The sequence below is a fragment of the Ursus maritimus genome, unplaced genomic scaffold (genome assembly GCF_017311325.1).
Source record: "Ursus maritimus isolate PB19 unplaced genomic scaffold, ASM1731132v1 scaffold_7, whole genome shotgun sequence".
In the NCBI taxonomy this organism is placed as follows: Eukaryota; Metazoa; Chordata; class Mammalia; order Carnivora; family Ursidae; genus Ursus; species Ursus maritimus.
This window is the reverse complement of record NW_024426885.1, coordinates 34,973,127-34,988,324: the sequence shown is the minus strand read 5'-3', so window position 1 is coordinate 34,988,324 and position 15,198 is coordinate 34,973,127. Positions and strand designations below refer to the sequence as shown.

Here is a 15,198-nt window from a genome sequence, read left to right as displayed (position 1 = left end):
AATCAAATATTTTTACAGTTAGCTAACTCTTAGAGATTTTTCAGTTCATAATAATAGTGCTACCTGAAGATGTTATACTCAAGACTGGTGTTCATCTTTGGATTAATGGGAGAAAATGTACCTTTTCTTAAAACCAGTGCTTCTCAAATTTTAATGTGAATAGAAATCACCTGGGGATCTTGGTAAAATACAGATTTGACTCAGTAGGTCTGGGGTGGGGCCCAAGAGTCTGCATTTCTAACAAGTTCCCAGGAGATGCCAGTGCATCTAATCTTTGGACCATCTTTTGAGTGACAGGATTTTAGGAAATGTGATCCATAACCATTGGCTTACCCTGTGGCTTCCACATCTGTAAATTCAGGGTGTAGAATTACAGAATTAGATCTCAGTCTGGAAGGGACTTAGTTATTTAGACTAATCATCAATAATACATGATCCTCTTTATAATATCCATGCAGTGTTCATCACATTTTTGAAACATAAATTTCAGGAATCATATGTACTGTTCTGCAACTTCTTTTTCCTCATTTGATATGTCATATGGAGAATCAACAAACTCGATATAATTCTTTGTAACAGGTTGATAGTATTCCATTTGTGGAATAATCTGATTAACACACTCTTTTAGTGGAAATTTAGACTTTTTCAAGTTTTTTAACATCACAAGCAATGCTAGATTCCAGTACATATATCCTTTTGCACGTGTGCAAGCTTATTCATTAGCTAGATTCCAGATGTGGATTTAAAACAAAGTGTGCATGTTTTGATAGATACAAATTACCCCCTTAAAAGATTTTAGCAGTATATAATTCTGCCAGTAATGTATGAGTGCACCCATTTTCTGACATCTTCACCAACACTAAACATTATCAATTTTGTATTTCTTCTGTGAAGTTTCTTTTCCTATCCATTGCCTTGCTGCTCTTTTTCCATTACGATGTTTGTCTTTTTCTTACTAACTTCTAGGAGCTCTTTGTGTATTCTGGATTCTAAAATCTTTGGTTATATGTGTTGTAGCTCTTTCCTCCCAGTTGTGTTCTGCTTCCTAGTTTTTTTGTTGTTGTTGTTTTTAAGATTTCTTTGTTGAGAAAGAGAGAGAGAGAAAGAGCATGAGCCAGGGGAGGGACCGAGGGAGAAAGAGACTCCCCTCTGAGCAGGAGTCCAGATGCAGGGCCTGATCCCAGGACCCCAGGATCATGATCTGAGCCGAAGGCAGAGGCTTAACCAACTAGCCCCCCCCAGGCGCCCCTCTGCTTCCTGGTTTTGACTCGTTTTTTTGTTTTGTTTTTTTTTTATCCTTAAAATTTGAGTGAGATACCTGTCTTGAAATTTTTCAGTAAGAATGAAATATTATAAAGTACCTAGCGGAATGCCTGACATAGTAAATGTTAGTGAGTTTATGAAGGGCTTATGTATGTTACATTTTGTTATTATTGTAATTCTCACCTAACTTCCTCTCATCCCTGGGAGCTTACTGTTAATGTTTTTCCATTTGGCCTCAGCTTTCATCATGAGCTCACATTCTTCCTGCTCACCTTTTCTCGGGTAGGTTGAGTACTAACTCTCAGTACAGCCCCTCCTTCCCGGGTGATGCCGGTTGGTTTTGTCTCTTCTAGCAACTCCCTGCCCAGACCTACCTGAAGTTACTGCACCACATCTGTCTCGCTTTGCTTTATCTGCATTATCAAGCAATTTTAGGAAAAGCAAACATCCTTCTTGACTGATACCAAAGAGATGAATAATCACTTAGTGAAATAGCCTCTTTCACCTTAACTCTTCACTCTTAAATGCTGTTTGGGACTGGCGTTGAGGACTTGCGAAGTCTGATAGGCCAGAGCTTGGGGAGTCTTCAGAGAGAAAAGGAAAGGTTGCTAAGGAGAGCAGTGCTCAGCATGCCTTATAGCATGTTGATGGGTCCGGTACAGAAAGTCAAGAACTCACTCCTGGAAAAAATAGCTAGTCTTTTGGGGAAATGGGAAATGTCTAAAATTTTAATTAAAAGGCTACCAATACATTTGTTTTAAGCATTCCTTCCCTTGGTATTCTTCCAGAGTATACTTTTCTTAAAAGCTGCTTGCTCTAGGATGTTAGATTTATGCTGGTTAATTTACACCTATTTTTTATGTATTTTTTCCCCATTTTGAAGAGGCATGCAATGTTGAATTCATATATATGTAATTTTTAAGTACATATTTCATTGTTTATAATCATGTTACAATTAAAATAATGTTCATGTTTAGTAAGTATTTAGCTCAACATTGAAAAATCAAGATTTGGGAATGATCTTTTTTTTAATATGAATGGTTAAACTGTTAAAAGTTAGTGGGTTTACAACTGAATCTACTCAATAGTTTAAAATGTGTTCATTCATTGATTTACTCATGAAACATTTTTTTGAGAAGCTGCTGTGTGTGCCATTTCTGGGCCTTAGTTATTAAGACTATACATATGAATAAGATAAAGACTCAAGGAGCTCGTATTCTCACACTATTAAAATAGACATGGAGACTAAAAATCTAATCTGAGCAATATAAAGAACCTAACCTAAAACAGAAAATAGACCCCTTACATGAGGGCACAAGCCGCACACCCCTTTCAGAGCTCTGAGGTCCTAAAACAGTGTTACTTTCGTGGGTAGTAGAAGGGCGAGCTAAGCGAGAGTAAGCACTGGAAGAGGGTACCCCTCCTGGACTGAAGAGGTGAGGGTTTTCCCAGGAATTATTATCTGAAGAGGAGATGGAAAGGATAGCCACCATTTTGGTAAATGTTTGCAGAATATTAACAAAACTGATACTTAGATACTAAAGTTGTCTCAGGCTACATTTTACCAGTCACTAAGTTATTAAAATCTTTAAAAAGAAAAAAAACAAAACTACTACCATAGTTTGGAAAGTGTTTACTTAAAATTATCATGTTGACTCATGTTTGACGTTAAAATAGTTTAAATAATCAGTTTTAAATATGTATCCAGTTGTGGATGCCTCTTATCTGATGAGTTCATCTCCTCCGCAGTTTCGGTGTCTGAACTGCTCAGCTTCGCAAGTCTGCTCTCAGGATGGCCCTTTGTATCAGGTAAGAGGCACTCACGACTGTACATATGCCCCTCCTGATGCCCGCCAAGATGGTGACTGCTTTCATCCCAAACCCGAGTTTCTGAGACCTGTAACTGCAAAACTAATACTTGAGCTACAGAACTTCATTTTTCAACTTGTGTCCCCAAAGTTTCCCATTATTTTAGTTCTCTTGCATTTATCTATCTAATTTCACTGAACTAAAAATGAAATTATAAATGTTAAGGCCATTATTTATGAGTCCGAATTTAATAATTACTAGTTTCAGCCCTTGAGAAATCTGCTGCATATTGGATCTCTGCTCCATGCTCGACCCTTCTTTGTAGAAGTTTTTGCGTGTGTTTTTTTTAATCGGTCAGTCACCCACAAGTGGAAAATAAAATGCCAGATGAGGTGAAGGTCCGTAACAGCAACGGGCCCGACAGAACCGCGAGCTTGCCGACTCGGCCCTGCCCTGAGCGCTTTACTCGGGTTATTACCTCTTTTAATGGAGAAATGAGTGTGGACTAATTTTAAAATGCACTGAGAAAAACTTCCCTCAGATCCATTTTCCAGTCACCTAATAAAAGTACAGTTTAATTGGGATGATAAATTGTAGTGATGCTTCTGCCCTTAACTATAACATACATACGTGGTTTTTTGCTTTCACTCTTGGCACTGGTGTCAGTTTCCTTAGAAATAAAGATGTTCATAAACTCTGATCTAAAGTATTAGAGAACAACTGGAGTAAGATCAGATTTTTAAAAATCCTCACAAATTCCCTCTTCTTTCTTCAACACTTCATTATGGATTTTAGTCCCGTCACAGAATTGAACTTATAATAATAAGATGTACATTTAGCCAAAATTCAGCTAGAGATTTTCAGGGGAAAAAGTGACCACTTTTTTATTTCGAGAACACATTATGTATATAGCTTTATACTATTTAATTTTTAAATTTAAAAAAATTTTTAAAGTCCATGAAATGGACAGTTTTCTAGCAAACTACCAGTGGACTAAAATTTACCCATGAAGAAAGAAAATTTGAATCACTAAGTCATGAAAGAAAATAATAATTAAAGACTTACTTCCTCAAAGGATACCTAAATGTGGTCATGCTCTCTCCAATTTTCAAGCAACAGATTATTCCCATTCTAAATTGTTTTAAATTATTGAAAAAGGTGGAATTCTTCCAAATTCATTTTACAAAAGTAACATAATCATGATACCAAAAAATGATAGACACCTCCAACTAGAAAACGAGTATCAATCTCATTTTGAATACAAAGATAATAAATAATATACTAAAATCTTACACTAAAAGAACAATAAACCAAGACCAAATAGTATTTTTATCAGAAATGCAAGAATGGCTTAGTATTGGGGCAGAGAAGTAATATATATTAAATAGTAGAAACACATTTTGGTTTTTTTTTTTTTTTTTAGAAACACATTTTGTGCACACGAACACACAAAGTCAAATCAGAACCATCAGTAGGTACTGAAAAGGCATTTGATCAAATTCACTATTAAGTCCCAATTTTTCCTACCAACTTATTTTGAAAATTTTCCAAAAAACAAAAAAAAAATAATACAAAGGAATATCCTTTACTTTTGCTTAGATTTTTACCAATTAACATTTTGCTACATTTTCTGACCCCCCCGTTCCTTCTCTTCCCTTCTCCTTATCTTATTAATTTCTTTATAATTCTATTGTTTCTTTATGAAACCATTTGAAAGTAAATTGCAAGTATCGTGACAGTTGACCATTAAATATTTCAGCATATATTTTCTAAGATCAAAGACTTCCTCATAAATAACCAAAATACCACTTCACACACAAGAAATTTAAATAGTATATGAGATATTACAGAGTTCTCCTTTTTCCCCATAATTAAATTAGGGTTTGATGTAGTTCCGAGCACACTTTTACCAGGTTCTTGTTTAACTTAACAGAATCAGTCACCCTAAAGTTCACCAGGAAGTATAAACCAGTGCTTCTGGTCAGTCACATTTTTCAGTGAGTAATCAGGGGGCACGTGCACTGCCACATGCTGAAATGTATCTTAAAGCTGAAGTAATTAAAATAAAGCTGAAGACTTAAACACAGACATATGAATAAAAAAAATAGCTCAGGAACAGACTGTCTAGTATGTATGAATCTGTAAAGAGAGTATTTCAAGTTAGTGGAAGAAAAATGATTCATTTAGCAAATACTGACTGAGCACTTAACTATGCAGTGGGCACTCTTGTAGGCCCTGGGGACACAGAAGTAAAAAGGAGCAAAATTCTTCTTCCTCATAGAGCTTATGCTCTAATAATGGTAACAGATGAAAAATAAATGAGTAAAATTTGTAGTGTTAAAAGAAAAATTAAAGAGACTATTTTAGATAAGATAGCCAAGGGAAGACTTCTTTAAGGTGGTGATTCTTGATCAAAAGGAAGTGAGAGAACTAGCCATGTGTGTATCTGGGGTAGGGTGCTTCGGATGAAGGGAACACAGTGGAAAGATCCGGAGACGTGGTTATGTCTGGTTGCTTGAGGGTTGCATGGAGGCCAGTGAGGCAGGACCAGGGACAGTGGTTGGTAGTTGGCTGGGGTAATCAGTGAACTCAGAGTATAGATGTGGGGGGTAGGGTGTGATCTAATAGGTTTGTTTCCAATAAATTTTTGGTGGTAGGGATGAAGATTTAGTCCATACCTCACATTCCAGGAGATTTTCATGGCTTAAAGTGGTAAATATTAAAATTGATACCATCAAAGATCAGGAAGAAATATAGTTGAATAGTCTCAGAATGGGGATGGCCTTTCTCATTTTACATATAAGAGGAAACAAAGACAAACCAAGTTGACTGTTAATATTGAAAAGTACATGGCAAAAATACCATAACTGAGGAAATATTTGCATATAGGACAGAAAGATTTAATGTCCTTAATCCATGAAGAATTCATACAAATCTGTAAGAGTTCACCTTTCCTTAGAAAAATGAACAAAAAAAACAAAATGAACAAAAGACATGCTTAGGGAAGTCACAAAAGAAGGAAACAAAACTGACTTATCAGCATACAAAAATGGTTAATTTCTTTAGAAGAAATAAAATACTATTTTATGCTTATTAAATTGCCATATTAGGAGAGAAGAAAGGATAGTACTCATTATTGATGAGGCCATTGAAGAATGAGCACTCATATTTCTTTTGGAAATATAAAGATAGAATAACTTTTTTGAAGCCCAGTGTGACAGTATTTATCAAAAAGCCTTTAAAAATGTGTATGCTGTTTGAACTAGTAGTTGCACATCTAGGAACCAGCCCTCATTATTGGGTCAAGATTAATTTATAATTGAAAAAAAAAGGAATAAACTAAAACATATGACAAAAGGATATTTATTGATAACTTATAATTCTTTTCTGTAAAAGCATTATATTCATCTTTTAAAAATATCATATAGGATATTAAATAGTATAGAAATAAGTCATGAAATTTTCTAATGGAAATTAAAATTTTACATGGATAAAATTATTTTCCAAACAATATGTGTAGCATGATTACAGTCTTGAAAAAAAATACATAGACAAAAAGACTAGAAGGATATACACTAAGATAATTCTGGTAGTTACCTTTGAATGGTGGTATTTAAATGATATTGCTTTTTCCTTGGTGCTTTTCTTTATTTTCCAAATCTATCACATTACTTTTATGATAAAGATTTTTTAGAAAAGTAGTCCATCAGTGAAGGTCAGCATTATTTTCTAAAGTTTTCACAATTGAAATATATACTGTGGAAGTATCTGTGTTTTATTTTAGTGCATGATGAGACTGAGGACGAGCAAGCCTACAAGTAGGTCCATTCAGAACAGTCACTGAACGCTATGGGGGGCGTGATGGGCCATATTTCATGATAGTACGTGCAGAGCGCCATTTTACTTCAGAAAGCAAACTGAAATACAACTAGAACTTAAAGTATGTCTTAACAGTTCCCAGCATTTTAAAACATTTCAATAAAATTAAACTTCATGTGTCATCATAAAACAAACACAAATGGTTGCTTGGAGAAAACAAAACCAACTGGTTTTCAGCCATAACCAGAAGATCCCGACCACTGACAACCAAGCCATTTTACTTCCCTTTCTACCTTCATCCCAGTAGACTTGGTGGTGGATTCTTCTATATATTAGAAAGGGATTCTAGAACAGATGACTTAAATATTTGCCACAAGTATGCAGATTCAACAGTCCAGAATGGAGAGCACAGCTGGGAAAATTGTCGTGACGGAGGGCAAGCGGCCACTTGGGCCAGGAAGAATGGGAAGTAGCGAAGTTAGGGTAGGATGTCTGGGCAGCAGGCACCACATCTGGTGGAGCTTCAGAAAACCCAGGGAGTTTTTTTTTATAAAATGCAGATTCCTGTGCCACTTCCAGACACTCTTGTTCAGAAGGAACAAAGTTTAAATAAAAACAAACAGAATTTAAGCCAAAATAGATTTAGACCATGGAAATCTTAAGAGACTGTGACTTTTACTCCAGCCCTCAGGACTCCTGGTGGCATCACCTTACGTCCTCAGCTGGAAAGGGCAAGACCTAGAAATTTTCATTCCCATCCTCCAGTCCCATCCTGAGCTAAATAGGAAAAGACTCCAACGACGAGTCTTCTCAGTGTATAACATAGCTATGATAAGTACAGAAATGGTCATTTTTAGGATTATAGAACCTCGGTCCATCTCTCCCACCGATATGAAAAAGTACACGATTTTCTGTCCTGGAGTTTTATGTTCACCTACATGGAGATGAAGGGGAACCGTCAGTGACAGTCTCCGCACTTTCTTGGTTTCGTAAAAGTTGCTCCTCGAAATTGCATTTAAAAGGGAGTCTGCAGCTTTCAGAAAAGGAAAACCATTGGTTCTCCAGACCGTTCTGACTCTGTGATGTTTAGGTTCTAAATGATACGGTCAAACCGCGGGGAGAAACAGAGACAGAGAGGGCCGTGTGGCCCGTGCCCCTTGTGGGCAGGAAGCACTTCCGTCTCCTGTGTGGTGACGCAGCATACCTTTTCCAGAGTCAGAGCAACCAAGGACCACCCGCACCTTTCAGTTGCAGACGAGCCCACCGTGAATATACTATCAACTGACCATTGAAAGGAGGTAGCAACCTTAAATGTTCACGTAACAGCTACTCGTTTTTCATTTTTTTAAGGACCATTAAAGTTTAAATGTTAAAAAGAAAAAGGTGTCAAACTTAACTTTAAAAAAAAATGTGATTTGTGAAAACTACCCCAGTTTCATGGATTCCTATCAAGAGGTCTGTTATCGTGTGACTCAGTGGGCTGTCACAGACAGCAGCTCGGGATGGAATCCAGCCCCACAAGGTTAACGATTGACGGCATGAACGCCTTTACGCAGAGTCCAGAGCCTTCGGTCCTCCCCTGGCCCTGCCCCTCCCTAAGTGTCAATTAGTACGGTTCATATACCCACATCAGTGTGATATCGCTGAGCCTTTGAACTTGACCTTTGTTACATAGAACAGAAAACTTGACTGATTCTGAAAAAATGGCAATTTAAAAATAATGTTAATGATAACTAGTCTTTATCATAATCCCTAGTACCAGGAAATACTGTAAAGTATAACCCTGCATTCTAAAAATCTTTTATATATAATCTTTATTGTTTTCATATAAACACAGTCTTATTCATCATCATGTTTTTATTTTATAGTCCTACCCCATGGTATTGCAGTATCGACCAAGAATTGATTTCGGTTAGACCAAGGGGCCTAGATCCCACTGAGATGAATCCTGCACTTTGTTTACTCATCAACAGATCGCACAGTGAACGGTGTGTGGACGAGAGGGACACAACCAGATTTTCAGCATGCAAATAAGGCCATTGTCTGTCTCTAAATTGTCAGTTGCATTTATGTTGTTTCTATTAAGAGTGAACCAAGTGCCATTCTGCTCCTGAACCGTCTGCATAAGGTGTCTGTGCCGTCTCAGTGTGCGGTACTAGTCAGGGTGGAAATCAGCCAGGCGTGCAGCCGTGATTCAGCCTCCCGCCTATCTCGCTTGCCTGTTCCGAGACTGTTCTGATGTTTGATTACACTAGTACTATGACTCAATCTGTGTGGTGTTGCAGTTTTCACATACTTAATATTTTATTAATTTTTGTTTAAATAGACTACTGTACAAGAAATAATTAATGTATCAAAGTTATTTTGTATGGGAAAGTATTTAGAAGAGTGGTTTTGAGCCACTGTCCTGTTCTCAGTAAGCTTTTTGTGTGCGAAATTGTTCACTCTTGAGTGTGCAAGCCTTTGGGGAAGAATTCCAATTATTCTTATCATTAGAGCACATTATAGCTGTAGACATGTAAGTCCTCCGGCTGTGTAGTCTACCAGATGCACAAGGAGGGCGTCGTAGCCCTCCCAGTTGAAAATGTGTGTGATTTCGTGGAGACCTGAAGTTCAGTTCACAACCATTCGAGATGTGGACAGCTGGTCACATTTACTCTAACAAAATTAATGCGTCAGTAAGGTCAGTCTTTCATAGGCCTGATGACAAGCAGGTGCTGCTTCACGAAACGTCACTGTGTAGCCCGTTTTATGTATGCGTCCTTATGTCGTGGCTCCCATTTAACGAGTACAGTGTCTCTCTTTTTAAGTTGGCCTTAGGTGTGTGTCATTGTGGCATGCAGAGGGTTATGATGATTTTAAATATTAGGATTTCTAGAGCAGATAACATTAGCTATTTTATGGATTTCAGAAGTCTCAAGGCAATTATCAATTAAAACTGTTAGTTACCTATCACATTTCCAACCATATGCATTAACTAGAATAAATGCAGTGTAGTAGGTAAATATGCTATAACCAAAATCAATGGTTTGAGGATATTTCATTTTAGGTCCTGTAGTAATCCGGGGGAAATGGGATTCTGCTTTTAGACATAAATTCATTAAGGTCATGGCTGTGATAATGTCCTTGATTTTGCAATTTTGTTAAGTCTTCCATTCATTTTGGGATTAGTTTGCAAGTCAAAGAAAGTCTTGTTACCTTAAATTATATGAAGAACTTCATTTTAAACCTTTTAAACTTGCAGTTGTTTTCAAAAAACTTCTTTGGAAATTAAGTTTTATTAATTGCTTCAAAATAAACAAGTTAACCTCTGAAACTTAGGAAAAATCTTGGAAGTTAGGAAAACTGTTCTAGAAATCTGACATGAGCACAATCTGTGTGTTACACACATAGTTTTTATATTGTATGCAGTGTAGGTGTGCTACATTTTCCAGTAGAATGTATCACGGATTAATGCCTTCTGAATCTCAAAATGCTTCTTAGAAATAACATTGTACAACTCTAAAAACATACAAAAATACAGCTAAATCTTGATGCATTTCACAACATAAAAGGCTGCAACTTCATGATTATCTCTTCCATGTGTCTTTGTTTCAAGTTAGAGTGTCTGTATTAAAGTCTTCTTTTGTTTCTGTTTTGACTTTTGTGAAAAAGGTTATGGCAATGCTTTCTGAATTTCATTTTGTTGGATTGTGTTTGTGCCTGGAAGGACTCACAAGCAGAATTTCAAAGGCAGAGTTTTGTTAACTCTTTAAAAATGGTTAGAACAGACCATTACACTCAACCAAAAACAGAATTTACTCTCATCTACAGAAATTATTTTGCTGTGCTGTGAATTCCAATTCCCCGACATCCCTAAGAAATTTTAAAATGATGAATCTGTCACATCTAGGTCAGTGATTAAAATAGTGTTTTACATATGGAAGTTAATTAACTCAAAATGAACTGAGAGTGCATTTTAAAAACCACAAATGAGACCTGCATGTTACTGGGTCCCCAGCCAAAACTACAGCCGTAAATGAGTTTTGCATACCTGATCTCTTTAAATTTGGCCTGTTGCTGCCTCATCTCATGTAATTTCATTCTTTTCCAAGGGAATATATAGGAAGCAATTATGGGATTGAGAATAGTTTTATATAAAATTCCTTTATTCAATGTTAACATTTTTACTGAAATGCAATGGAATATGTGCCAAAACATGTGAAAGAAAACCTTACATAAAGAAGGGCATCAGTTACCGGTTAGGGAAAGGTACACATTTTATGATGGTCCTGAGTAATACAGTGTTACTATTAAGAACCATAGACTTCTTCGACCAACCTCTTTTGGTATATTCAACTATGATTTTCTAAGTATGGGACTACTTTCATGTCTAGCAATACACTAATTAACCCCTAAGTCAGATTGTGGAATTTCCAAGAAACCAGATCCAGAAAAAATAAATATACAGGCAACTTTTGTGGTTAGTTTTATAAGTTTAGGGTGCTAATAAAACTCTTTATATAAATAACCTGTAGAAATAAGCATCTGAATCTGCAAAATTGGGGAATCAAACTAATTTTTTTTAATCTGTTGTTTCTTAAGCAAAGAACCGAAAGAACTTTACTTCCGTAAAAGATTTTGTCATCTGTTTTCTCTGCCTTAGAGATCAGAGATGCAAGAGGGTCAGGAACCTGGGCTATAAAGAAGGACTGTGGTCCACAGATACCACGTTAGCTGGAGTGATCACATCCGTTAATAGAAAAATCAGAATATCGCTTTTTCTCTAGATTAACAAAACACTTTTAAGAAGTATAAGAAAATAAAGTCTCATTGATGAGGAAATATAAGGTCATTCAGTCTGGTACAGGTACCTTGGGTAAGGTCTTTTACTTTTCTTAAAGTATATTTCTTTATTCATTGGAAATATGTCCCATACGAATATGCCACATTTTATAAATGTAATGAGTTTGCTCAACTACATTATACACTCAAATTTAATCTAAATTTAAATGACTCTTTAAGGGGAAAAAAGTGGGTTATATAATATTGTCAACTGTTTAGCTTTATTGAAATATTTAAGAGAAAGTGCCTCATTGCTAAAGTGCATTTCTGTTTAGATTTATTGCATAAATTTTGAGTTATCTGTACCTGTCTCTTATGAATGGTTTTGTATCTAACTAGGCACTCATAAGTTAAGAGTAATCTCTTTTTGAAAGATTTTCATAAGAAATAGAGATCACCAAAGACATTCTGCTGTTCATTAATAACCATGGTAAGAGAGACAGTTTTAACAGTTTGGAGGTTGGAATCTTCTAGGTTGCAAATTAATTTTATATAGTTAGTAACGCAATAACCTTGAGTAACTGCTAAAATATCACCAAAGAAAGGCTTTAAACTGAATTTTTGTGATGAGATCAATCAAATGTAGGTTTTTCTTGCAATAATCAGAGCACACGTCCTTTCAAATATGTCCCTGTTTTTCCAGCACCACTCGATAGGTTTTAGAAAATCCTCAAAGGTGAGAAAGAGATAAACACCACAATTGGCTTCCCCCTGGATGCAAGGGGGAGTAATACATCCTTTGAAAAGAAAACTAAAATGGAGATTTTAAATTCTAATTTGAGAAGCTCTTTAATCCATTTCATGGAGGCCATATAAACTAAAATTATGCTTATTTAGTTCCTGGGTTCTTAATAACATAAGAAATTTTACTAAAGGCAGACTTTGGTAGAAGTGCTGACCATGCTTACGTGTATAGAAAAATAGTACATTCTATTGGACTTACCTAAGTAAATGTTTTTGTTTTTTTTTTTTTGTATTCAGAAGCAAATTTTTCATAAAGGACTATTTTGTTTTAAAGTAACTCTTTGTCCTGTTTCTCAGTAATTATTGTGATTAGAATTTAGCCACGCAGCCAAACTTGGCAGAAGGGGCCCAGATTGAGAGCATATGCATCAAGTGAAGCATTCCCCCTCCCCCCCATTCTCCTTGGGACGGACGCTGGGGCCACCTTGAAGGTAAAGCCTCACATGGTGCGGTCTCTCTGATAGACCACTGGACAGACCTCCTTGGAGGCACTCTGTTTCATACTTTGGTTTATCATAAGGAATCTTCCAGCAGGCTAAGCTTTAGGACCAGTAAGATGTTGGTTGTAGGAACTGCAAAAATGAATGAGTTTGCCGTAACTTTAGTGTTTTGGATTAGAAACAAACATGAAAATGCTCTTAATACTTTGAGATACATATCCCTGCAGTAAGGAACGTAACATGTCTGCCAGATCTGGTCTATGAAAACCTGAAAAATATTAAATATACTAGAGACTCAGAAACCCCTTTGAAAGCACAAAATAACCAATCAATTCTGGATTTACTTGATACACCTAGTTCTACGTGTAGTATTTTGATGGAAAAACATCAGATTGGCAGTTCATTAAGATGTATTTAAATATACATAACAAGGTTTTCATGGTTTTCTTTTTCTTAAAGCAAAGGCATTCTCCCAATTTAAAATGATTCTCTTCCTCGTGTAAAGTAGTCTTCACAAACAGTGTGCTTACTCACTATCCTTTGCAAATAGAATTTGCAAATAGAATTAAAATGCCTGAGCACTTCCTTTTCAGAAAGTTATGAAATTAAACTTAAATATAATTTATTTGAAATGCTCATTCAAATGTGTGTACTCATTGTGCCCCCTTTTCTAGGATTCAATCCTGAGACATTGTTCAGAAATGCCTTTTAGTTTTAATTATCTTTAAACAGAGAATCAAGTAAAACAGAGGTGTTAAAATACCAGGTCTAGTTTTCTTCCATCTTTCAGAGCTTCATGGAGTAAGAAACTAATTTAGAACAAATGAAGATTAAGTATGTCTGGGCAATGTAGAGATAGTAAAGAGATCATCTACTCCTAGACTTCCCCTCAGTCCACTGGAGCAAAAGTTCTACACATTAGAAACGTCATAGGATCAGCCTAACATTTTGGGGGGTCGGTTTTCTTTTGCTGTATTTTTTAGAATGGGGATGGGGGCCTAAGTGTCCTTACGAAGGTGTGGCCCACGACAAGAGCTTGTGGGAGAGCGCCAGCCGTCCGCAGCTTCCTGCATCTGGCAACACAACAGCAAGCACCAGTTTTTAATAGAGTAGCCCTCACGTGACATAACCATCCTAGAATATGTTGTACAGTTACATTGCTAATTTTCCTTTGAAATATAAAGTATTTTAAGCTTTTTTTGTCAAAAGTGGTAACATCTTAATACAAATAAAAACCTTTTTGTGGTTGTAAGATTTAGCTTATAAATCATTCAAATTGAAGTGAAAGATTACCAGGTCATTGTTAATGACTTAGTCTATTAAGAATATATGTATTTTTGTAAAGGAAAAGCACTTGTAGATATTTAATCAGTACAAGATATATGTCTGTTCTGCAGAAATAAAATGCTGCTTAGAGATTCTCTTTAAATATTTTTTATTTTTGTGCTCAAATGTATTTTCTGTTGATCTATGGAATGTTCTGTATAAAAGCTGTATGGTTGTACTGTTGGGCTAGATTCTTTTGTTTTTTAAAATCTGGACTTAGCCAAGTATATTTGACCATGTTAAAAATAGTATCTTTGTTATTAAATTTTTGATTGCATAATTTATTGTTGTCTGTCATCCTTAATATTAGTCATAGATTGCTGCCTCTATCAATTTCTACTGTAGCAAATTTTATTAAAAGCTGATGAGTATTTGAGATCATGGATACACTCTCAGGATTCTTGAGCTATTTAGTTTGAAGACGGTAGGCTGCCCCTCAAGGGATACTTGAGGTCTGCACCCACACATACACTTTAGAACAGTCTCCTATTTTGTTAGCGTAATCGAATCCAAATAACCCTTGGAAAGAAACTGAGTATCAAAGAAAGGCCCAAGTGAATTGAAAGACAGACTTTCTTCAGCCAGTTAGAGAATAGTTTTGTTTCATTAACACCCCTGTGTGTTCTAGTGAGTTCTGGTTCTCTGTTGGATGTTAGTGGTTAGAAACCCCAAGCCTTCGAGTGAGATGTGGGAAGCAGCCTCCTCTGAGCACGGCTCGACACCTTCCTGCTTTTAGCCTCACCCCCTTCCAGGCTGTTGCAGAATGGGAACACGGAGGACTGTGCACGGGAGGTGCTCGGAAAGGCACCGCACGTTACTTCGGTCACATGTCCTTGGCCAGGACTCACTCACACGGCCTCCCCTACCTGGGGTGCAGGCCTCAGGGAAAGCGGGACCCCAAGGAGAAGAGAAAACAGGTGTGTGACCTGCTGGTCAGTTTCTGCCAAACCTCACCCGAGAAAAGGGGTCACAG

The 15,198-nt window shown here is 36.5% G+C and overlaps 1 protein-coding gene across 5 annotated transcripts in view; it reads left to right on the top strand.

The window, feature by feature from the left end:
- PCGF5 (polycomb group ring finger 5) overlaps positions 1-14,507 on the top strand; it is a 118,291-nt gene extending 103,784 nt beyond the window's left edge. For 3 of the 5 annotated variants that reach the window (XM_040623966.1, XM_040623965.1, XM_008696240.2), the window contains 3 exons: positions 3,013-3,072; positions 8,105-8,189; positions 8,760-14,507. In XM_040623966.1, coding sequence (XP_040479900.1) covers positions 3,013-3,072; positions 8,105-8,176 — 132 coding nt within the window. In that variant the 3' untranslated portion in view covers positions 8,177-8,189; positions 8,760-14,507. The remainder of the gene's footprint in view (positions 1-3,012; positions 3,073-8,104; positions 8,190-8,759) is intronic. The other 2 variants (XM_008696242.2, XM_008696243.2) reach the window with 2 other exon arrangements.
- The last annotated feature ends 691 nt before the right edge of the window (positions 14,508-15,198 follow it).